Raw genomic sequence first — 26,705 nt, forward strand, 5'->3', positions numbered from 1 at the left:
TGGGAAGAGATAGAAACATGCGCATTGTTTTAAAATGAGGCCGCGTTCATTGTCAATACGTCCCAGAGATGGCAGCACCGTACGGCAGATGGAATTTTACCGCCAGCGGCGAGAATGAGATCTGTTTTAAATACTTAAATGGCGACGTTTCCCTTACTTGAACAGCGTGCAATCATTCGTTTTCTGAAATTGCGTGGTGTGAAACCAATTGAAATTCATCGACAGTTGAAGGAGACATGTGGTGATGGAGTTATGGATGTGTCGAAAGTACGTTCGTGGGTGCGACAGTTTAATGAAGGCAGAACATCGTGTGACAACAAACCGAAACAACCTCGGGCTCGCACAAGTCGATCTGACGACACGATCGAGAAAGTGGAGAGAATTGTTTTGGGGAATCGCCGAATGACTGTTGAACAGATCGCCTCCAGAGTTGGCATTTCTGTGGGTTCTGTGCACACAATCCTGCATGACGACCTGAAAAAGCGAAAAGTGTCATCCAGGTGGGTGCCACGAATGCTGACGGACGACCACACGGCTGCCCGTGTGGCATGTTGCCAAGCAATGTTGACGCGCAACGACAGCATGAATGGGACTTTCTTTTCGTCGGTTGTGACAATGGATGAGACGTGGATGCCATTTTTCAATCCAGAAACAAAGCGCCACTCAGCTCAATGGAAGCACACAGATTCACCGCCACCAAAAAAATTTCGGGTAACCGCCAGTGCTGAAAAAATGATGGTGTCCATGTTCTGGGACAGCGAGGGCGTAATCCTTACCCATTGCGTTCCAAAGGGCACTACGGTAACAGGTGCATCCTACGAAAATGTTTTGAAGAACAAATTCCTTCCTGCACTGCAACAAAAACGTCCGGGAAGGGCTGCGCGTTTGCTGTTTCATCAAGCCAACGCACCCGCACATCGAGCCAACGTTACGCAACAGTTTCTTCGTGATAACAACTTTGAAGTGATTCCTCATGCTCCCTACTCACCTGACCTGGCTCCTAGTGATTTTTGGCTTTTTCCAACAATGAAAGACACTCTCCGTGGCCGCACATTCACCAGCCGTGCTGCTATTGCCTCAGCGATTTTCCAGTGGTCAAAACAGACTCCTAAAGAAGCCTTCTCTGCTGCCATGGAATCATGGCGTCAGCGTTGTGAAAAATGTGTAAGTCTGCAGGGCGATTACGTCGAGAAGTAACGCCAGTTTCATCGATTTCGGGTGAGTAGTTAATTAGAACTTGAATGTACCTCGTACGTTGTGGGTTAATGCGTGATCGAGTGATTGGACCATTTTTCTTCCTTGAAAGCAATGGAAGGGGATATGTTTACCTCGACATATTGATGAAATATGCCGTTCTCCAGCTACAGGATAGGCAAGACATTATCATCTTTCAGCATGATGGTGCTCCCTCTTTTACTGAGCTGCTCTAGTAGTCCGTGATTTTCTTATTGAAACCTTCCTCAACAGTTGGGTTGGCAGATACGGCCCAATTACATGGAACTCATTATCATCTGATAGTACCCCCTTGGATTTCTTTCTTCGGGAGTACGTTAAAGATATTGTGCACACAGTAGCAGGTTCTGATAGTGCGAAATTGCAACAGCGCATCAGAGAGGCCATTGGCACAACCACAACAGACTACTTGCGGAATGCGGAATGTGTGGCAGGGCACTGAAAACCAGCGTTATATTTTTATGTAAGGTTTAAAATTTAATGAGTAGAGGCAGATGCGGTATAACGCACGTTTCATTTATTGTACCCAATAAAGAGTTACACTGTTTTGTTATCAGGGTAAACACTTATGAATACACTGTTCACCTAATATCTCTGTGCGTTCCGTACCAGATCAGCCAAATATTTGGCCCCGCAATAAATTGCTGCATCCGGACGCATCGGAGTGCATCACTTATATCTCACTACAGGCCGAGATTGGAATGTGTTCCAGAGGTAACTGCGAATATTGGGTTCAGATGTACTCTGAGATGTTGCCGTGGGATTGGGAATCGTAGTGGACCGCATCAAACCAGGAAGAAGACTGGTGAGCTCAAGAAACAAAAACAGGTTCTTGGCTAGTTTCGGAGGCGGTGTATGGACCTGGCGTTAGGTACCCCACAGGCTTGACGACAAACAGATTTACAGTTGACTGTTACGCTTCTAGGCGCAGCCCGAGACATGAAAGGGAAACGTTATAAAACTGGAAAAAAATCTTTCGGTATTCACGCCAAACGTTTTACGTGTATCTACCATTCCGATTTACAAAGATGCTGCCAGGGAAGAAGGTCGTAAGGGATTTTGGAAGCTATCTGGTGCTAACTCTGGCCTTTCGGTCGGCAGATTTAGCCGGGAATTTTACGACTGTTCGGCGTCTTGAGGGAGCAGCAATGCGTCACCGGTCCATTAATATCAGACCACTGCCGCCATCCACTGGGGAAACGAGAGATTTATTGCAGCACACTGCGGCACTTGGCCCTCACCAGCTATCACAACATCGAAACAACGTCGGCCTACTCGGGCCCAAGTAAATGGCGGAAAAGCCAAAAGGAACAATAATTACTTGGAGAAACAAGAAGCCACATGCATTGAGAGGTATACGGATACGAAATAAACTATGTGGAAATACGTTAAGACGATTGCCTCGCGGAATTGTGAATAGTTGATGCAGTAAGTAAGGTATACAAGGGAGAAGTGACAGATGGAAAATCATTCTAGCGACCATACGGTCCAAAATGATCTTTTGTCAAAGCAGACTGTTATGGCACGGCGTCTGAAAATGGCATAGCTGGTCGGCTGCTACTGTGGTGGGAATCTATGGAAAGTGGCTGAAGGACGGTGGATTCGAGAGCAGACGGCAAGGTGGGACCAGGCCCCATCACCGATCGTAGATGTCGGAGGCTTGACCTCCATGTGAAGCAGCGTAGGTGGCTATCTGTGGCAGGCCTGACGACAGATTACACTGCCAGTGCATGCACTAGTGTTATGGAGCACACCATTCAGCACGTATCGTTTATCACGAGACTCTACAGCAGATGTAAGTGTTCCCTAACTGACCCAAAGACATTACTGAAGTGGGCATGGGAACTTTGAGGCTCGACCGTTGACCATAGAAATACGAGGTGCTATCCCAAATTTTCGAGACTGGCGCCGCCATCTGTTGAAAACCTTACCTTTGGACTAACGATCACCATCACCCTCGAAGTAGTTCCCATCCGCACATACACACCGGTCCCAGCGCTTCTGCCACTGGCCGAACGTTTCCGGGAAGTCCTGTTCTTTGAGGGTGTTTATCACCGCCAGAGTTGCTTATCGAATCCTCTCTAGAGTGTCGAACTGACGGCCTTTCGACATGAGTTTCAGTTTTGGGAATAGCGCGAAGTCGCAAGGTGCCAAATCTGGCGAGTACAGTGAGTGGGGTACAACCGCCATGTTGTTTTTTGCGAAAAAGGTCCTAATGAGCAAGGACGCGTGACAGGGAGCGTTGTCGTCATGCAGCATCCAGTTCCCTTGACACCAAAGTTCCGTTTTCACGGAACCGTCGCAAAATGTCACAGCAGTACACGGAATTCACTGTTTGGTTGGTTGAGACGAATTCTTTCTGCACAATTGCCTTGGTATTAAAGAAAGTGATGATCATGCTCTTCACTTTGCTCTTCACCTGTCTCGCTTTGTTGGATCTTGGAGAGCCCGGGCTCTTCCACTGGAACGATTGTTGCTATGTCCCCCAAACAAAAACATGGTTCAAATGGCTCTGAGCACTATGCGACTTAACTTCTGAGGTCATCAGTCGCCTAGAACTTAGAACTAATTAAACCTAACTAGCCTAAGGACATCACACACATCCATGCCCGAGGATGGATTCGAATCTGCGACCATAGCGGTCGCTCGGCTCCAGACTGTAGCGCCTAGAACCACACGGCCACTCTGGCCGGCTCCCCCAAACACTTGTTGAATCATTGCAAGGGTCTCCGTAGCACTTTTCCAGGGGTTCGCACAGAATTTGATACGCACCCGCTGTTCTGTTCATGGATCCATCGTAAAATCACCACACAACAAACAGAGTATTACGGAAATCACTGTGGGCACGCAACACGTCCTCCCAGCTGAATGCCACTCCGCACACTGACTCATCAGATAAGCAGCTCTCGCCACCTGGCGGTGCAAAGATCTACTACTATTACTTTCCAGATGGCAGCACCAGTCCCAAAAATTTTGGATTCCACGTCGTATATCGCCTTGTCGGACGAGTCATGTTTTTTGTTACACAAGGACGATCAATGATCATATCCGGATATACAGTCATCCATCAGAACAGCTGATTGAAGCATGCACAGAACCATGGACACAGGGGGGTGGGTGCAGTAATTTACTGTGGTTGACATTCATCTAGGCTTCCATAGGATCTGTGATAATAAGAGATTACAAGGTATTGGACGTCCAAGCCTCGTCACACAATGTTGAGGTCAAGTCTTGCGAGCTCTGCAAAGCGAGATCGGTGGTGAATTGGACGGCAGATTACAATGCTGGAAGGAGGCACAGGTGTTTCGAAACACTGAACATGACATTGCAGTGGGCATGGGATCAGGGAGATTGGACAATTATCAAAAGAAATGTGTCACATGGGGGACGTTTCTTACTACCACAGGTCGACAGTTATGTCCGAATATGCCGTCATCCATGTGAATGGCTGCTTGAAACATGCACCAAGTCAAGGATACATCCCAGTGCAGGCAGTGTTACGGTATGGAGGACATTCGCCTTGGGTTCCATGGCACCTGTCGTAGTAGTCGATGGGACCGTAACAACTTTGGGCAACCTGAACGACGTTGCGGAACCACCTGCATCGCTTCATGGTCGATATCTTCTCCTATTGGGATATACCTTCCAGCAGTATAACTGTCTATGTCACAAGGATAGGAAATTGTTTGATGAGTACGGTAATGAACACACGATGTAGTCTTGGCCATCAAATTCACCTGATCTAAACGAGATGGAAAACATCTGGAATGCCTCGATCACAAACCACCAGCCCGTCACTTAGGGACCTGTATGACCTGTGACGCGTATGTCCGGAAACCTACTAAGGACTTATCGAATCTATGCCACACATATTCCCTGCTATATTATGTTCCAAAGGTGGAGCAACATTAATATTAGAAGTCAATATTACACAACAAAGCAATGCACAGAAAGGAATTCGAGAGGCAAGGGTCAGCACGGCTTTAGAAAGCATCGCTCCTGCGAAACGCAACTCGCTCTTTTTTCTCATGATATCTTGCGAACGATGGATGAAGGGTATCAGACGGATGCCATATTCCTTGACTTTCGGAAAGCGTTTGACTCGGTGCCCCACTGCAGACTCCTAACTAAGGTACGAGCATATGGGATTGGTTCCCAAGTATGTGAGTGGCTCGAAGACTTCTTAAGTAATAGAACCCAGTACGTTGTCCTCGACGGTGAGTGTTCATCGGAGGCGAGGGTATCATCTGGAGAGACCCAGGGAAGTGTGGTAGGTCCGCTGTTGTTTTCTATCTACATAAATGATCATTTGGATAGGGTGGATAGCAATGTGCGGCTGTTTGCTGATGATGCTGTGGTGTACGGGAAGGTGTCGTCGTTGAGTGACTGTAGGAGCATACAAGATGACTTGGACAGGATTTGTGGTTGGTGTAAAGAATAGCAGCTAACTCTAAATACAGATAAATGTAAATTAATGCAGATGAATAGGAAAAAGAATCCCGTAATGTTTGAATACTCCATTAGTAGTGTAGCGCTTGACACAGTCACGTCGATTAAATATTCGGGCGTAACATTGCAGAGCGATATGAAGTGGGACAAGCATGTAATGGCAGTTGTGGGGAAGGCGGATAGTCGTCTTCGGTTCATTGATAGAATTTTGGGAAGATGTGGTACATCTGTAAAGGCGACCGCTTATAAAACACTAATACGACCTATTCTTGAGTACTTCTCGAGCGTTTGGGATCCCTATCAGGTCGGATTGAGGGAGGACATAGAAGCAATTCAGAGGCGGGCTGTTAGATTTGTTACTGGTAGGTTTGATCATCACGCGAGTGTTACGGAAATGCTTCAGAAAGTCAGGAGTCTCTAGAGGAAAGGGGGCGTTCTTTTCGTGAAGCGCTACTGAGGAAATTTAGAGAACCAGCATTTGAGGCTAACTGCAGTACAATTTTACTGGCGCCAACTACATTTCGCGGAAAGACCACAAAGATAAGATAAGAGAGATCAGGGCTTGTACAGAGGCATGTTGTTGTTGTTGTTGTGGTCTTCAGTCCTGAGACTGGTTTGATGCAGCTCTCCATGCCATACAGTAAAGCTGCATGTCCTCGGGAGAAATTACGGCTGTAGTTTCCCCTTGCTTTCAGCCGTTCGCAGTACCAGCACAGCAAGGCCGTTTTGGTTAATGTTACAAGGCCAGATCAGTCAATCATCCAGAGTGTTGCGCCTGCAACTACTGAAAAGGCTGCTGCCCTCTTCAGGAACCACATGTTTGTCTGGCCTCTCAACAGATACCCCTCCGTTGTGGTTGCACCTACGGTACGGCCATCTGTATCGCTGAGGCACGCAAGCCTCCCCACCAACGGCAAGGTCCATGGTTCATGGGGGGGGGACAGAGGCATATAGGCAGTCATTTTTCCCTCGTAGTCTTTGGGAGTGGAACAGGGAGAGAAGATGCTAGTTGTGGTACGAGTTACCCTCCGCCACGCACCGAATGATGGATTGCGGAGTATGTATGTAGATGTAGAAGTAGCCACTCCGGTGATTACACCTGTATTAAGTAGCAGAACATGAAAATCGAGTCTAGGTTACTACGGTTCACACGGGACGTGTTCCTCATGGCGAAGCGCGCTAGACGCCCTACGTGGTTGCTGCACGCTCCGAACCGACCTGCTACATCTCACGGAACACAACGTCCTCCTCATCGTACCTAGGACCGCAGCTCTCTCCAGCGGCAGTTCTCTGCTGCTGCTGGCTCACTAATCACACAGTTTATTTACGAAAATGGACGCGTGTAGAATGGATTCGTTGATTCTGTCAGTGATAGTACAAGAAGAGCGGACAAAATCGCGATGGAGATACTGGATTGGTCGATGTCTCAAACAGCAAAACGTTGGGCACACAGGCTGCACAGCGACTTGAGATACGTGTTAGTGTTAGTAGAGGTTATTCGTTTTTGCGTAACAAATATTCTCGATGTTTTACTGACTACTATCGCTATGAAGCAATGTACTTCATCAGATAGGTTTCTACATCGAGATTCATTTCGATGGAAGAGGAAATATTGTTGAACTTGCTCACTATCACCGAAAAAGATATTTAGTTCGCAAGATACAAACATGAGGCAGTCGATTAAACCAAGAGATAGGTATACATTCTTCACAGTGTTATAATGGGAAGAACTTCCAGTGTATAACTTGTGTTTACTTTCTGATGTAGACTGGCAGTCACGTTAACATTTCTGTTCACTGGAGAACAAGAATACGATACGGTATAAGCTTTTAACAATGTTGACTGGAATACACTCTTTCAAATTCTAAAGGTGGCAGGGGTAAAATACAGGGAGCGAAAGGCTATTTACAATTTGTACAGCAACCAGATGGCAGTTATAAGACTCGAGGGGCATGAAAGGGAAGCAGTGGTTGGGAAGGGAGTGAGACAGGGTTGTAGCCTCTGCCCGATGTCATTCAATCTGTATATTGAGCAAGCAGTAAAGGAAACAAAAGAAAAATTCGGAGTAGGTATTATAATCCATGGAGAAGAAATAAAAACTTTGAGGTTCGCCGATGACACTGTAATACTGTCAGAGACAGCAAAGGACTTGGAAGAGCAGCTGAACAGAATGGACAGTGTCTTGAAAGGAGGATATAAGATGAACATCAACAAAAGGAAAACGAGGATAATGGAATGTAGTCGAATTAAGTCGGGTGATGCTGAGGGAATTAGATTAGGAAATGAGACACTTAAAGTAGTAAAGGAGTTTTGCTATTTGGGGAGCAAAATAACTGATGACGGTCGAAGTAGAGAAGATATAAAATTTAGACTGACAATGGCAAGGATAGCGTTTCCGAAGAAGAGAAATTTGTTAACATCGAGTATAGATATAAGTGTCAGGAAGTCGTTTCTGTAAGTATTTGTATGAACTGTAGCCATGTATGGAAGTGAAACATAGACGATAAATAGTTTAGACAAGAAGAGAATAGAAGCTTTCGAAATGTGGTGCTACAGAAGAATGCTGAAGGTTACATGGGTAGATCACATAACTAATGAGGAAGTATTGAATAGGATTGGGGAGAATAGAAGTTTGTGGCACAACTTGACTAGAAGAAGGGATCGGTTGGCAGGACATGTTCTGAGACATCGAGGGATCACCAATTCAGTATTGGAGGGCAGCGTGGAGGGTAAAAATCGTAGAGGGAGACCAAGAGATGAATACACTAAGCAGATTAAGAAGGATGTAGGCTGCAGTAGGTACTGGGAGATGAAGAAGCTTGCACAGGATAGAGTAGCATGGAGAGCTGCATCAAACCAGTCTCAGGACTGAAGACCACAACAACAACAACATTTATAATAAACAATATCGAGTATTGCAGATCATACTTCTATTAAATTTATAAGAACATCCCACAGTCCTTTAGGAAATAAACTAGTGCTAGAAACAAATTGGAGGTATCAGCTAGCTTTCTCTTCACAGGTCACGAAAAGATCAGTCACGCTATGGCAACGAGTAAGTCATATGGTATACCATTTGTACAGATTTCTATAGCCCGTAAGCACTGATGTCATTACTTGATATTTAACCACAAGCAATTACGACAAAAACAACGAGCTTTTGATAAATAATCATTGTGCTGTAGCACTGAAACGGTATACTTTCATAGCACACAAGTTATAACACGAAATGCATGAAATATGAAAAGCTTTTAAATGTTATAACAATTCCTACCAGAAGATACAGGTTTTCGGCAGATCCTCAATGTGCTATTGCTTTTAAACAGCTTCTATGCACACCACATGCATTATAATATAAACGCCATGAAATATGGAGTTCAACTTCTTACGACTTAATACAATATGGTGTCTCCCAAGTTCTGCTTGTAACGTAAAACAGATGCTGCACTTCACTGGCCATGTTCCTATCCATGGGTCAAAAATCAGGCATGGTACATTCTTCCTTTCACGCTTCGCAATGTAGTGGAGCGTGGAATTCCGCGCTGTGACGTCACCAGCTCCACGCCCATAAGACTTTTAGTCTCTGCTGGATGAGCCACCTAGAAGCCCATACAAGCTCTACTCCGCGAACCCACGTCCTCTGCCACATGGAGTGCACGTACTGCAAACGGCAGCCATGAAACTAGACACTAACACGACGAACACTAATCGATGTTAGCAGTTCTAAAACGGATAACTTTCATTAAGTCCTTCTGGAAAATGTATTAAGCACTTTCTGATAATTTAAATCCTGTACTACTTTATTGAGAAACTTATTTTTATATGTCTTTTGGGGCAGTTCAGCACCAGAACAGTTAACAACAACCACAGCCATAAGTCTCTAACATAATGTTTTAAAATTATCTCTATCATCACTATTATATAGTCTAACAACCCTACCACAACAAAGGTCAAAAATTAATTATGATTGTAGTGTTGCTCACGCTGCTAAATATTGCATTTTCGGGCAACAACAAAGTTTATTAAGTGGCAGGTGTTATTAGAGCACAGTTAATAAAGTCATTTCTTGAAATAATGGATAAACTAGGCACTCATTTTTTCGTGTTTCCCACGCTGGTCTCGTTGTGAACTCATGGCTCAATCGTCGAAAATCTAGGTGGTGGTGATTCCAAGCTCGGATGCAAAGAGCCCTAGGTGTTATTCCGCGATATTCAAAAGTTTTATAGATGTGTTTCATAAACCATTCTTGAAGATTAAACTTTTGGAAGTTAGAACAATGGTGATGGAAAAAAGTAATCAGCACTCCGAATTTAAGTTACACTTCTTTTTTATTACTTTTGTTGCAATATCACGTAACTCGTTTCAAAACATCGCTTCACAATATAAAACATACTTGAAAATATCTTCCTCACTGTTAAAGTTCACATTTCATAAACCGACTACAATTTGCGTCTTTTTAACATGACGACCAAAGCTTGAGTCTCTAATAACCGCTTACGCGCCCAAAAATGAGAGTTACAAGCACGTCAAAGATCATAGTGACAAAAGAAAGAATACACATAAGAATAATATCATTGCAATATAAACATATCAATGTATCGAAGTACCTCTACATTAATGAAATCAAATCTGAATGTAGAAACACAATAGAATATTGCTGGTATCGAGAGGCTGGGGTGAGGTGCCATAATGGTTACGTAATTCAAGTACCATTACAATAGGAAGACCACATATTTTAAATACCTGGGATCCATTGTCATCTCCAAAAGTGAGGCATATGAGGCATATGAGACCAACTGACATCATCACTCCGCCTTTCTTCTTGGGTTTTCTTCCCCAGGAAGTTTTGGAATCGAGCGTATACTTGTTCCGACGTTTACTTCTATGTCAGCGGAGTTTATACCAATTCAACGCGACTCGCATTCGGGAGAACGACGGTTCAGACTCGCGTCCGGCCATCCTGATTTAGGTTTTTCGTGATTTCCCTAAATCCCTTCATGTAAATGCCGGGATGGTTCCATTGAAAGGGCACAGCCGACTTCCTTCCCCATCGTTTCCTAATCCAATTGGACCGATGACCTCGCTGTTTGGTTACCTCCCCCGAATCAACCAACCAACCAATTCAACTACTCAATCTTCGCTCCACATTTTTACTATTCTGTGGATACAATTTTCATCTCAAGTTACACAGTATACAGTGGAAAAAATATTACCCATGAGCCAAGGAGAATTACTCAGCGAAAAAAAATCAACAAAAATTCTGGACGCAATTTTATTTCGGCCGCCACAGGACGCGGTGATTTATCTCGCACAAACGAGCGGATCGAGTTAGGCCCTGTATCAACGTCCAAGGATTCATTTATGGCCGAGAGCTCAACTGCGTGGGCTAAGTGAGATTAACGGGCTTTTACGAGCTCCAATTAATCTGTTGTAGACCTATGGGCCGCAGCCACACCGCTATATAAAACCGGCGGAAGCTTCAGCGTAACCGCTGGATTTCTCGCGGCTTGTTTCGTCAGCGAGAGACCATTAGGAACGCGCTATTATTGCGATCATATTATTCGTCTTGGTGAGCAGAAATGGTGGAGATTTGAGAATAGTTGTTATAATTAGCGTAAAAAGCTAGAGTTGCTTTGTATGCTTCCAACCTTTTTTTCTGTGTATTATTTCATTTCCTCAGATTGAGAATGGGAAGGCAACAGCGTGCCAGTCGCTCTTGGGACGTTAGGATCTTCATTCAGTGGAGAGGCAGCCCACTCTGGCCACCACAGGGCGATTTAGATGCCCCTACCGATAGGATTTACGCAACCCGCACCACCTTCAAAAAGAAAGCGCGAGATTTTCATACTCTCTCGCCCGCTGTGCGCAAACTATTAGTCCTACAGAAAAAATGGGCAGGCCCTCTTTGTATTATAATTAATGTAGTTAAATTTTGTGCTGAGATATGTTTTCGCGGGAGGCTACGATTCTTGAGTTATTCAAGGAAAGCGCGTTTGAAGTTCATTTTCGTATGTTTTCCGGAATAATTGGAAAACTACGGCGCCCAGCGAAACGTATTCCACTACAACATTCAACTACATTAAATTTCCTACAAAATCGTTCTGTTCATTTTTTCTTTACAACTAAAAAAATGATTCAAATGCTCTGAGCACTATGGGGCTTAACATCTCAAGTCATCAATCCCCTAGAACTTAGAACTACTTAAACCTAACAAACCTAAGGACATCATACACATCCATGCCCGGGGCAGGATTCGAACCTGCGACCTAGCGGTCGCGCGGTTACAACTAACAGTTTGCCATCCATGCCCGGGGCAGGATACGAACCTGCGACCGTAGCGGTCGCGCGGTTACAACTAACAGTTTGCACGCAGCTAGTGAGAGAATATGAAATCTTGCACGTTGTATTTGAAAGTGTAGCAGGTTGCATAAAATCCATGGGCAGCTGAATCACTCTTTCTATATCCAAGATACGAGTTTTGATCAAATTTACTTTTTTTAATTCAATGGTCCTTTAGTATTATCTTTACTTTTTTGGAACAAAAACCGTCACATGGGGGCCATGTCTGTTGAATATGGAGTCTGAGGATTGTTACGCTATTGTCTGTGACAAAAAAAACTTCACGACCGAGCAAGAAAGTGGGAGCCGGTTTATATCACGGCGCAAAAGCCATGAATCTGGGTGCTTGTTGCGGACAGCCTCACGCAAATGGCGCTGGACTTGCTAGCAGAAGTCCTTGCTGGTGGTTCGATCACCGTAACAGGAACTCATTGTGCATTACGTTGTTAATGTCAAAGGACACAGTGGGTATAACTTCATGACCGCACTTGTCGAACTTTTTCGTTCTTGGCGATCCAGGACGTTTCCGCTAGAATGACTTAGCTTTAGTGCCGACATCATTTCCAATGATTCAGTAGTTCTGCATCTATGTTATGTTGCGTCTCCTCAAAACCTGAAATCGCCACAGTTTTTGTTATGCATTCAACACTTTTGGGACAAATTTTGCCGTCACACGTTTCATACTGAAGAGGAATTTTCATGGCGTGAGGCAGCTGATACATCAGCATCATCAACGATTTGAATGATAGTGCTTCACCGTACGTTCATGATCATTTCTTTCAGTGTTTCATCGTTCGATGACGCGTTGCAGCATCGTCATTTTCAACGTCTTATCCTAAACGCTTGCACCATTCGTAGACTCTTGTTTTACCCATTCAGACTCACCAATGTAATTTATAAAAAATTTGTTCCACTTCCTTTACTTACTACAGCAAAATTTACTACGAACTTCCTGGGCAATTTTTACGCAAAATATGACAACTATATGTCACGACAGGCGGACCCATCGATATAAAATGTAGGTGGAAGTAATTTGTTGTCAACAGAAGGTAATAAAATGGAACACCTACAGCCGTTCTTACTATGTCATTTATTATATGGCTACCAGACCAGTTTCGCGGCTTCAGTCCACCATCTTCAGGCCTTAGCTGACGCTGAAGGGCTTAACACCATCCGTATACGCGATCCATCAGTGGGAAACGTCTGTAACGGTTTTCCCAGGTTACCTTTAACAGCAGTGTTGTCTCTCCAACCATCAACTATCTAGTTGGACAGACAGCATCACTCTTGTAGGTAGTCTGCGAAAACCAGTTATAGATGTCTACCGCTGACGAAATGTGTATACGGATGGTGTTAACCGCCTCATCGTCAGCTAAGACCCGAAGATGGTGGACTGAAGCATCGAAACTGGTAGCCATATAATAAATGACATCTTTTATTACAAAAATGAACGGCCGAAGTCCCTCAGACCTCCAGTCACAAAGATGGACATTCAAAACAGCAGAATGGGTTGGTCAGGAGAGCTCAGTGACCATCATGTAGTTCCTGTTGTGATGTGCTGTCTACTGCTTCCTTTATATTTAGGAAGGGAAGAAGGAAACAATTTATGTTTTATTGTAGGAGCAAACTACAACACTGACAAGGTATTTTCATTAGATATCTAAGAATATGTGACCTATACGTCTCAATTTAACTGTCACAGATGCAAGGCACAAAATATGTAAGTAGTATGTAGGCTGTATGAGGAAGTGATGCTCATACTTTCGTTTCACAGGCTGTATTACACTGAGGCGCCAAAGAAACCGGTATAGGTATGCATATTCAAATACAGAGATATGTAAACAGGCAGAACACGACCCCCCGTCGGCAACGCCTATATAAGACAACAAGTGTCTGGCGCAGTTGTCAGATCGGTTACTGCTGTTTCAATGGCAGGTTATCAAGATCTGCGTGAATTTGAACTTGGTGTTATAATCGGCGCACGAGCGATGGGACTCAGCATCTCAGATGTAGCGATGAAGTGGGGATTTTCCGATACGACTAATTCACGAATGTACCGTGAATATCTGGAATCCGGTAAAGCATCAAATCTTCGACGTCGCTGCGGCCGGAAAAAGATCCTGCAAGAACAGGACCAACGACAACTGAAGAGACTCGTTCAACGTGACAAGCCCATCCCTTCCGCAAGTTGCTGCAGATTTCAGTACTGGGCCGTAAACAAGTATCAGCGTACGAACCATTCCACGAAACATCATCGACATGGGCTTTCGGAGCCGAAGGCCCACTCGTGTGCCCTGGATGATTGCACGACACAAATCTTTACTCCTTACCTTGGCCCGTCAACACCGGCACTGTACTGTTGATGACCGGAAAGATGTTGGCTGGTCGGTCGAGTCGCGTTTCAAATTGTATCGAGCGGATGGACGTATACAGGTATGGAGACAACCTCATGAATCCATGGACCTCGCATGTCAGCAGGAGACTGTTCAAGTTAGTAGGTACTCTGTAATGGTGTGAGGCGTGTGCAGTTGAAGTGATATGGGACCCCAAATAAATATCGACACGACTCTGACACGTAACACGTACGTAAGCATCCTGTCTGATCTCGTGCATCCACTCATGTCCATTGTGCATTCCAACGGACTTGGGCAATTCCAGCAGGACAATGCGACACTCCACACGACCAGAATTGCTACAGAGTGGCAGGTTAAACACTTCCGCTGGCCACCAAACTACCCAGACATGAATATCATCTGGGATACCTTGCAGCGTGTTGCTCAGAAGAGATCTCCAAACCCTAGTACTCTTATGGATTTATTGACAGCCCTGCAAGATTCATGGTGACAGATGCCTCCAGCACCACTTAAGACATTAGTCGAGTAGATGCCACGTCGTGTTGAGGCACTTCTCCTGCTCGCGGTGACCCTACACGATAATAGGCACGTCTACCAATTTCTTTGGCTCTTCAGTGTATATACCACAGTGTACCACACATTAACGCTAGTATTTGAAAAAATGCAATTATTGGTGACTTATGTAATCAGTATTACAGTCTAATGAAATAATGATACCAGTGATTTTAAAAAAAAATCGTATCATGACCGAAACACAATTCGATCTTATTGGTTTTGCCCGTCAGAAAATTACATGATCCCCCTCATGGGGTGATTAATCCAAGATTGCTAACCACTACGCCACCCTGGCACACTGGCTCTGCACAATTGCACAGAGTGTCTTAGCACGCCTCACCCCTAATTCCAAATTCCCGTTCGCGTCATTTGGGCTGGATTGAGGAGGGAGCGTGCTAGGGTAGTCCATGCAGTTGTGCAAAGCCAATATGCCAGGGTGGCTTAGTGGTTAGCATATCTGCCTACTGACCAGAAGAACCAGGTTCGAATCCCAGATTTGGTATAAATTTTGAATTGTCTCTTCTGTCGGCATATAAAATCTTAGATGTTTGAGACTTGAAAAGATCTCTCATACCATATAGTTCCCTTGAGAAATGGGCTGCCCTTCCTCCACAGACGTTCAGACACCTCACTAAAAGTGTCCCAGTACATCATCCCATGTAAGCTTTCACGGCCGGCGTCTTCATCAGTAAACACTTCCGGGCTATGTTGCCGTGGTCGATCTGCAGAACTTCTTCTCCCCGACGTTTCGTTCTCAACTACGGAGAACATCTTCCGAGGTGAGTCGACGATTGGCTGCTAGGAGCTGGGGAGAAGACGTTCTACAGATCGACCACGGCAACTTAGCCCGGAAGTGTTTACTGATGATGATGTCCCAGCACAGTTCAAGTCGTCGTACGGGGAAGGGTGGACGCACTCCGTATTAACGTCCACTGATAGTCGTCCGGATATTTTTGATCAGATAGTGTGCACGTATTTTTCACACCGGAATTTCCTTTACTTTTCGACACACCTAACATTTTCCGCAAAAAAAAACATACTTGCAAAGATTTACGGCCGATTTGCAACAGAGTCTGCATCACCTCAAAGTTGTAAAGCTGTCGACGAAACATCCGGTAGCGCAAATAAAGCAGCCTGCTCAAAACAGCGGCGAGCAAGTAAACTCTCTCACTCGGGGTGCCTGTGACGTGCCGGTACATACTCGTATTCCCGTGCGCGGCACGGTTTTTTTCGGCCGGCATGGAAAGTTGCTAAGGAGGGTGGGATTAATTCGCTAACTGTCCGCCAGAGCGCACGGAATCGCCGTCTAACTCTTTAATTAATACGTGCCGCCCTAATTTAATTTTAACGCCGACGAGAGATAACGCGCGGACTCTAAATGGAAATTTTATGAACTCGTTCGAGACGGAAACTGCGTCTCCTTTTTATTTCGCAGTAATGAGGGGGGAAGGGAAACATGTACTAAAAGGAACGAGGCTAAAGAGAGTATGTGCAGTCGAATACTTACGGCGCCACGATAAACAGCATTTCTTTCAGAGGTACCGCTATTCCAAATAAGCAGAGTGACGCGAGGTACTTACTGTCATAGCACTGCTAGATCCAAGTCGTATCTACATATTTTCAGTGCGTGCTGGACGCGCAAGGCTTTTGAGTATGAACGAGACTGTTTTCCGTTAACTGTTCCTCTTTAATCATTTTTCCAGGTCGTCCGCTAGGGTTAATTCACCGGGTTGGTTAGCACATTCGTCCGACGAGCTGGAATGGACAAAATACAAAATTCAGCAGGTTCATTACCGCGTAATTACTTTTTTTTCTTAAGGAGCTCTACCATGTGGCATCAAAAACGAAAGACTATTTTTATACTTACACAGATAGGCTTACTGTTTTCACATAAGAAAGAAAAATACACCTTGTCTACTCACATTAATGTGACCACCTGTCAAAAGGCTGAATAACGGCCTTCTGCAGCGCAGACAGCTGCGAGACGTGCAGGGAGAGAGCCAGGGTTCTGGGAGGTACAGACAGGAATCTGGAGCCACGTCAATTCCAGTTGAGGATCCGAGGCGCAAACAGCCCACTCGAGGTGGTCCCACAGGTTCTCGATTGGGTTTAAATATGGGGAGTTTGTTTAGCGGCTCGGTAAACATATGCTAGCGCTTTTAGAAATCCGAACGTACGCTGAGAGATGTGTGCACCTTGCATTGCTCTGCTGGTAAATGCCATTGTGCCGAGCAAATACAAACTACACGCAGGGGTGGACGGTCTCGAAGCATGGATACTCGTACATACTTATAATGATCCATTTTGCATTCCTGAATCGCTATGACGTAGGGAATGCGCCACGAACACATTCCGTAGACCTTAACGGCCTCCCCTCTGGCCTGAACACTTCTGACGATTGTTGCAAGGTGTTTTCTTTCAGATGTGTCACGCCGATGTAGCATAAAGTGTGATTCATCTGAGAGAGCCTCCTGTCGCCGGTTAGTGGACGTCCAGATATGCTACTAGCGTCCAAATTACAGCCTTCATCGCCTATGAACAGTCAGCATGGGTGGAACAACAGTCAGCGCGGGTGCATGAAAGAAGCGAGTGATGATCGAACGATCGTTGGGGAGACACTGTTGGTAGCCCCTTGGTTCACCCGAGCGGCGAGCTCCTTAACAGTCAGTCTATTCGCTCGTACACATCTCTGTAGCCGTCATACATCCCTCACTTTAACCATGGCGATACGCGAACAGTTTACAAACTTAGCTGTTTGGGAAATGCTTCCACCCTTCCAGTGATCATGCTCGGTTTCCGATTTGTGACAACGACCGCACTGTTTACCGCGTCCGCCCCCCCCCCCCCCCCCCCCGCCCGATACGTTTTATACACCCTCCACTGCTACTGCTGCTACCTGCTGTCTGTGAGTGGTTATTGCACGTTGACGTCGACCATAGGCGGTGGTCACATTAATGTGCTGCAGATTTCAATACTGGCCCACCAACAAGTGTCAGCGTGCGAACCATTCAACGAAACATCATCGATATGGGCCTTCGGAGCCGAAGGCCCACTCGTGTACTCCTGATAAAGACAGCACGACACAAAGCTTTACGCCTCGCCTGGGCCCGTCAACACCGACATTGGACTGTTGATGACTGGAAACATGTTGCCTGGTCGGACAAGACTCGTTTCAAATTATATCGAGCGGATGGACGTGTACGAGTACGGAAACAAGCTTATGAATACATGGACGATGCATGTGCGCAGGGGACTGTCCAAGCTGGTGGAGGCTCTGTAATGGTGTGGGGCGTGTGCAGTTGGAGTGATATGCGACCCCTGATCCGTCTATATGCGTCTCTGACAGGTGACGCGTGTGTAAGCATCCTGTCTGATGACCTGCGTCGATTCATATTCACTGTGCATTCCGACGGCCTTAGGCAATTCCAGCGGGACAATGCGACACCCCACAAGTCCAGAATTGTTACACAGTGGCAGGCACTCCGCTGGTCACCAAGCTCTCCAGACACGAACATTATTGACCACATCTGGGAAGCCTTGCAACGTGCTGTTTAGAATAGATTTCCACCCTCTCGTACTCTTACGGATTTATGGACACCGCTGCAGGATTCATGGTGCCATTTCCCTCCAGCACTACTTCGGACATTAGTCGAGTCCATGCCACGTCGTGCTGCGGCACATCTCCGAGCTCGCGGGGGCTCTACACGATATTACACAGGCGTACCAGTTCCTTTGGCTCTTTAGTTAAGTCAGTGCAATCAAAAGGAGCGGCGATTTATGCCATCTATTTTGGTACTCGAAAACTAGCTCATCCAAACCTACAGCGTACGTCCCCTTGGCGCAGTATCAGGAAATTTGCTAAGAAGGAAGGTTTCACAGTACAACTAAAGGATAAACTCAGAAAATTGCTACTTTGTATTTATATAAAAAATTATCCTTTTGTCATTTGTCAACCGACTTTAAATTTAAATTATCGAAAGTCTTAAAATCCCTGGGACCGATAACTTACTGGAATCTATGTCGAACATCATCATCACCATCATCATTTAAGACTGATTATACCTTTCAGCGTTCAGTCTGGAGCATAGTCCCCCTTATAAAATTCCTTCATAATCCCCTATTCAGTGCTAACATTGGTGCCTCTTCTGATGTTAAGCCTATTAGTTCAAAATCATTCTTAATCGAATCCAGGTGCCTTCTCCTTAGTCTACCCCGACTCCTCCTACCCTCTACTGCTGAACCCATGAGTCACTTGGGTAACCTTGCTTCTCCCATGCGTGTAACATGACCCCACCATCTAAGCCACTTCGCCCTGACTGCTACATCTATAGAGTTCATTCCCAGTTTTTCCTTTATTTCCTCGTTGTGGACACCCTCCTGCCATTGTTCCCATCTACTAGTACCTGCAATCATCCTAGCTATTTTCATATCCGTAACCTCAACCTCGTTGATAAGGTAACCTGAATCCACCCAGCTTTCGCTCCCATACAACAAAGTTGGTCGAAAGATTGAACGGTGCACAGATAACTTAGTCTTGGTACTGACTTCCTTCTTGCAGAAGAGAGTAGATCGTAGCTGAGCGCTCACTGCATTAGCCTTGCTACACCTCGCTTCCAGTTCTTTCACTATGTTGCCATCCTGTGAGAATATGCATCCTAAGTACTTGAAACCGTCCACCTGTTCTAACTTTGTTCCTCCTATTTGGCACTCAATCCGTTTATATTTCTTTCCCACTGACATTACTTTCGTTTTGAAGATGCTAATCTTCATACCATAGTCTTTACATTTCTGATCTAGCTCTGAAATGTTACTTTGCAAACTTTCAATCGAATCTGCCATCACAACTAAGTCATCCGCTTATGCGAGACTGCTTATTTTGTGTTCACATTTCTTAATCTCACCCAGCCAGTCTACTGTCTTCAACATATGATCCATAAATAATATGAACAACAGTGGAGACTTGTTGCAGCCTTGTCTTACCACTGAAACTACTCTGAACCACGAACTCAATTTACCGTCAACTCTAACTGCTGCCTGACTATCTATGTAAAGACCTTTAATTGCTTGCAAAAGTTTGCCTCCTATTCCATAATCTCGTAGAACAGACAATAACCTCCTCCTAGGAACCCGCTCATATGCCTTTTCAAGATCTATAAAGCATAGAAAAAAATTCGCCGGGATTCTCGGTCCCCTGAATGTACGAACTGTTTACACACACAATTAATTTTGAACAGATCCCTGAGTGCGCGAGGCCTACCCGCACCTGGCCAGTCCCCCCCCCCCCCCCCCCCCCCGCAATGTCGCGGCCGCAGTCACCGGATAACAGGCGTTGTTTTAACACTGTAATCACTGTGTTCTTTCGGCGAAAGACGATTAGTGCCGATAATAACCGTCTGTATGATGCGTTAGTGCGGCGGCTCGCGAGCCGGCCTCAGTGGTGTGGAGCCCATGGGAACCTGGCGCGCCGAACACAGCGCTCTGAGCGAAACGGGGGCCGCGGCGAGCTACGGTCGTGCACATCAAAGGTCGCGCGCCAAATGTTATAAAGCGCGGGCTGGCCGCGCTCTCGGGACACACACGCGGCTTTGATCCGCCAGGCCTGCACACACTCTGAGACCGGATGTCGATTTCCGAATCGCTGGCGTGCTGCGGCGGGCCCCTTGCAGAACGCTCGGTCCGACTGCGGCCGCAATATCGGCGTACATACGGCAGGCGCGCAGAGTCACTGGAAATAGAATTCACCCCCGCCTTTTGTTTTCAATCAAACTGCTGGGCGGCGCTGTCTGCCAGTACACGGTGCCTCAACAGTACGCGGCGTTTCAAAGAGGTTCGGCTGAGTTCAAATGACGGTATCTTACGCACCAAAGAAGACAGAAAAACTTGGGGTGAATTTCGACTTATGCATCGAAACTAGAAGTTTAGCTTCGCGCCGGTTATAAGTTCCCTGTCCGTGTGGCTGCCGGAAAGGATTGCCCATCTGCAGCTAGCGCGCTCGCTCGTTCATAGTCCAGTGCGCGTCCAGTCGAAAAGGGAATATCTATATAAACAATTTAGCAGTCAATCTGAGTGGCCGTCTTAGGCTCTTTTCGGACTTAGGCTCTTTATCGACTAGTAAAGTCAGCAGAAGATCAAAACAAATTGCAAACAATGGATCTGAGCACTATAGGACTCAACATCTGAAATCATCAGTCCCCTAGAACTTAGAACTACTTAAACTTAACTAACATAAGGACACCACAGACATCCATGCCCAAAGCAGGATTCGAACCTGCGACCGTAGCGGTCGCGCGCTTCCAGAATGAAGCGCCTAGAACCGCCCGGTCACATCGGCCGGGCAACGAATTGCAAAACGATTTAGAAAAGAAACGTTTCCAAAATAGGCAGTTGACCTTAAATAATGTGAAGTCTGAGGTCATCCACATGACTGGTAAAATAAGCCGTGCGGGATGCGGGATTAACCGAACGGTCTGAGGCGCTGCAGTCATAGACAGTGCGGCTGGTCCCGGCGGTGGTTCGAGTCCTCCCTCGGGCATGGGTGTGTGTGTGTTTGTCCTTAGAATAATTTAGGTTAAGTAGTGTGTAAGCTCAGGGACTGATGACGTTAGCAGTCAAGTCCCATAAGATTTCACACACATTTGAACTTTTTTTTTTCTTTGGTAAAAGGAATCCGTTAAACTACGGTTACCTGATAAATTAATGAAATCTAAAAAATAAATTCAACTAAAAAAATGGTTCAAATGGCTCTAAGCACTATGGGACTTCTGACGTCATCAGTCCCCTAGACTTAGAACTACTTAAACCTAACTAACCTAAGGACATCACACACATCCATGCCCGAGGCAGCATTGGAACCTGCGACCGTAGCAGCATTGCGGTTCCGGACTGAAGGGCCTAGAACCACTCGGCCACAGCGGCCAGCAAATTCAACTAAATACCTAGGAATTGCAATTTTAACAACTTAAATTGGAAAGAACACACAGAAAACGTTTTGGGGAAGGCGAACCAAAGACTGCGATTTATTGGCAGAATACTTGAAAGATGCAACAAATCTACTAAAGAGCAGTATACTGCTAGACTCCTCGGTAAAGGTATGTTCTCGAAACTTCAACAGAAGCCCGTACCGAGCTACTCAGCGTCTCTCTTGCAGTCTTCCACTGGAGTTTATCTATCATCTACGTAACGCTTTCGCGATTACCAAATGATCCTGTAACGAAGCGCGCTGCTCTCCGTTGGATCTTCTCTGTCTCTTCTATCAACCCTATCTGGTACGGATCCCACACTGGTGAGCAGTATTCAAACAGTGGGCGAACAAGCGTACTGTAACCTACTTCCTTTGTTTTCGGATTGCATTTCCTTAGGATTCTTCCAATGAATCACAGTCTGACATCTGCTTTACCGACAATTAATTTTATACGTGCATTCCATTTAAAATCACTCCTAATGCTTACTCCCAGATAATTTATGGAATTAACTGCTTCCAGTTGCTGACCTGCTATATTGTAGCTAACTGACAAAGGATCTTTCTTTCTATGTATTCGCAGCACATTACATTTGTCTACATTGAGATTCAATTGCCATTCCCTGCACCATGCGACAATTCGCTGTAGATCCTCCTGCATTTCAGTACAATTTTCCACTGTTACAACCTCTCGATTCACTAAATCATCATCCGCAAAAAGCCTCAGTGAACCTCCGATGTTATCCACAAGGTGATTTATATATATTGTGAATTGCAACGGTCCTAAGACACTCCCCTGCGGCACACCTGAAATCACTCTTACTTCGGTAGACTTCTCTCCATTGAGAATGACATGCTGCGTTCTTCTCCGATCTTCCGAGTTGTCCCGGGTCGGACACGAAATGGGTGTGAGAAAGATATCATGCGAGTAACGAAGCGATCCGGTAAGCAACGAAACATTGCTTTGACTCTCGTGGAATACTCGTTATTCAGTAACAAATACATACGATATCGAACAGCTCTACATGACATATCAGGCGAGAAGAAGGTAAACTGAGAAAAGAGTTTAAAACCTTTGCAGAGCGCACTAACACACAGAATCAAAAAAAAAAAAAATGCACTATTGTTACATTCATTCGTAACAAGTAAAGTATGACTAAAAAAATGGTTGTAACCTGTATGTGTAGCAACAAGGAAGCATACGGCATCGTCATAGTGCAACGTACCTGAAACAAAGAGAGAAAAAATTGTTGACAGTCATCTATCAAACAAGTAACATAAACTACTATTCGATGTATTTTCATGTATAATTCAGTCAACACACACACACACACACACACACACACACACACACACACATATATATATATATATATATATATATATATATATATATATATTACAAAAAAATGGTTCAAACGGCTCTGAGCACTATGGGACTCAACTGCTGTGGGACATCACACACACCCATGCCCGAGGCAGGATTCGAACCTGCGACCATAGCAGCAGCGCGGCTCCGGACTGGAGCGCCTAGAACCGCACGGCCACCGCGGCCGGCATATATATTACACATCGGGACGGACTCTTCATATAAAATGGAAAAAAAAAATTCAGTCATATTTCCGACAATCCATTTTCGTTCTACGTCAAGGTAAAATTCTACAACCGAAGTTCGTAAGCAATAATTGAAACTCTTTTTATTATATGAACGAGTGATATCAGTATAAATCAATCTGCCAATGGCCCCGTTGTATGCTACTACATAGTGGCGGAGCCATGGGCTAAGAACTAGAATTGGCTGTTGAAAATGACTCAAGAGTCGAAACTGGCTTATTCAACAATCAGTGTACGTCAGCAGTGATTGCTAAGCTCTGTAATTAACGTTATTGTGCTCACCGATGCGTTATACCAAACAGCATGGCAAGTATAAATGTAAACGTCGCATGGCACTGTTGGTTCGGATATCCCAAAGGTTGGGGTCAGCCCGTCCGTCAGAAAGGGTGTTCTTCCTCTGCGCGCTCAGGTGGATATGTAACAGTTGTGTCGTATGTGTGTATTTGGGGCGTGGGTGAGTGTTTCGTTTAGTTTGTTTGTTTTGTTTTAGGCCGCGAAAACAACTGACTTCATACGCGACCGTGTCAACACCATAGAACACAGAGAAAGCCCATAGAAAACGCAATAGAGACAACGGAGGCCTTGAACTAAAGATTAAATGTCCTTCGCCATATTGCAACGACGAATAAAAAGTAAAACGCGGTGACGGCTCGCGCGTGGTTCGCTAAAACGGCCGGTAACTCAGACGGGAAACATAAATTAAAACGTAAGTGGTAAAAAAAGGCCATTCCGTTAGGAAATGACGAATCGTCAAAGGCTGATGACAATGAGCACAAAGTGATGGGGGATCACCATTAACAAATGGCCATTTCAGAAATGCCAATGGCTAAAACGTAACCTCGCGACTTTGGGGAGTGTAATGGATGCGTGTATAGAGTAGTGCAGGCTGATCCAAGAATTGCGCCCGGCGCCAGGCAGTGTAGTTCAGCGCCCCGCCCGCGACCGTGTGTCGCTAGTGTCGGCATAGGAGCGAGAGAGACAGAGACAGAGAGAGAGAGAGACCGCACACCACTGCTCTGCGGTGGACTGTCCCGCAGTCAGACCCAGCGCAAACAAAATAACAGAGGAAGCGCCCCTCTGTAAAAGAGTCTGATGAGCGGTAAAACAAGCACACCACTTACCGCTTAGCTGACAACTAGTGTTCGTGTGGCACAATTACTACACAAAGCTTTCGACAACAATATCCAAAACAAGAACATCTTACAAGGGGAGACCGCCAATTGCGAAATTCAGATTCGATTCATACTGCGCATAATAAAAGCTAATGGCCAGAGGTGTAATGTGGCAAAACACCAAGATGCACTTCTCAGCCGTTGTCGAGAAAATCGACAGTTAAAAGAAACCGTTCGAGTGAAATACTCTCAACGACCAATAATTTCCTACAGCGTCGTGGCGCAGCGGTAAGCGCTCTGGTTGGTAATCCGAAGGTCGCCGGATCGAATCTCGCGCTATGCAACTTTTTTTTTTTTTAGTATTTGTTTTTTATAATTCAAATGTATATATATATATATATATATATATATATATATAATTCCCGGCAATCAGTTGCAACAATTATGCATATAATAAGTTGTTGAAAGTCGTTTGTCGTGGAAAAACTGGCGACTTCGAACATCATTATGTTTTCCGCAAACAAAGTTGTATTTCACAAATGTTATTAATTGTCTTCATAATGTTAAGCACGCATAGTTAACGGAATACGTAGAAACGATATTCCGAAACGAATACGTATAGCGTAAGTCAAGCGTTCGAATTAGAATAGAGACCCCACGAACACAAATTTGCTGTGGCAGGTATGAAATATAAACTCCATTACCCGCTCGTTACACTTGAATGACAGATGTTGAATGGGCCGAAACGAGCCGCCGCATAACAGCGTAGTTGCCTGCTAACTTCGAAAGAAGGTAGATGCGGTCCCTAGCGTAACTTATAACATTGTCGAAAATCAGTGCGGACGGGAGAGCTTTGGTACACCCTGTTAAAAAAAACGGAAAAATGGAGGCGGTACAATTGGACAGCGATCCGCCTTCACCAACATGCATAAGCAATTCATTAATACTTTATATTTGAATTACAAAAAACTAATAATAAAAAAAAATTGCATGGCGCCAGATTCGATCCGGCGACTTTCGGATTACGAACCCCAGCGCTTACCGCTGCGCCACGACACTGTAGAAAAGTACTAATCGTCGAGAGTATTTCACCGCAACGGTTTCTTTTAACTGTCGATTTTCTCGACAACGGCTGAGAAGTGCATCTTGGTGCTTTGCCACATTACACCTCTGGCCATGAGCTTTTATTATGCGCAGTATGAATCGAATCTGAATTTCACAATTGGCGGCCTCCCCTTGTTAGTTGTCTTCTGACCCACAGGTTCATTCTATTAGTACAGCACATGCACACTCGTCATATGTACAATAGGCGTCTTCTGAAAAATATATCAGTTTCTTAGATGAACTAGAATCATAAATATTCTGTTTTAGAAATAACTTTATGTAAGGGATATACAGTCTCATTCATACTGTTAGCAGTTACAAGTAAATATTTTTTTATGTACTTCGGGCTACATCTCTTTGAATCCCTTTTCAGAGTTTAGAAATCGGATCCTTAGTTTGTTGTTTTGTACGTAATAATTTTAACCGACCAAGTTTGAAAACTTATTAAAAAATAGAATTAAGGTTATAAAGCTCTTTAATTCTTACAGTCAACACTGGTGAAGAAGACAATTAACATTTTACACTTTTTTCTCTTTCGAGGAAACGGTTTTGTCAATGTTTGGTACAATATTCCCTGAGACTGATAACCTCACAGAATTAAGCAAATTTTTATCACCAAGTAATGCACGGTTCTTAGTTTTAGCTAGCTTTAAAAGAGAGAAAAAGCGCTCACAGATATACTTGGAACCAAACATTGAGAGAACTTAGGCCGTGTGCTTGTGCAAAAGAGGATATTTCTCTCGTGGAAGACAGCTGTAAAAGTCATCCAAAGTTTTACACATGAGAAAGCGGTCCTCCAGGCGGATATCGCACTGCAAGTCAATCAGCTCTAGTTGAAGGACTTGTGAGACGTCCTATGCCGAAGGGAAAACGGGCGAACAAATATATGTAGGGCCGATTGAAGCTCACTTGTCTCCAAAAATCTGTTTTCAAACCGTTCTTGTAATTCGCAAATGATTGCAACATAATCTGAAAAATCCACATCTT

General features: G+C 44.9%; 1 protein-coding gene across 1 annotated transcript in view; it reads right to left on the reverse strand.

Annotated features, from left to right (window-relative positions):
• LOC124551046 (apoptosis-stimulating of p53 protein 2-like) overlaps window positions 1-23,108 on the reverse strand; it is a 454,884-nt gene extending 431,776 nt beyond the window's left edge. The window contains exon 1 of the mRNA XM_047125910.1: window positions 23,064-23,108. Coding sequence (XP_046981866.1) covers window positions 23,064-23,102 — 39 coding nt within the window. The 5' untranslated portion in view covers window positions 23,103-23,108. The remainder of the gene's footprint in view (window positions 1-23,063) is intronic.
• Between the last annotated feature and the right edge of the window lie 3,597 nt (window positions 23,109-26,705).

Source organism: Schistocerca americana, chromosome 9 (genome assembly GCF_021461395.2).
Source record: "Schistocerca americana isolate TAMUIC-IGC-003095 chromosome 9, iqSchAmer2.1, whole genome shotgun sequence".
Classification (NCBI taxonomy): domain Eukaryota; kingdom Metazoa; phylum Arthropoda; class Insecta; order Orthoptera; family Acrididae; genus Schistocerca; species Schistocerca americana.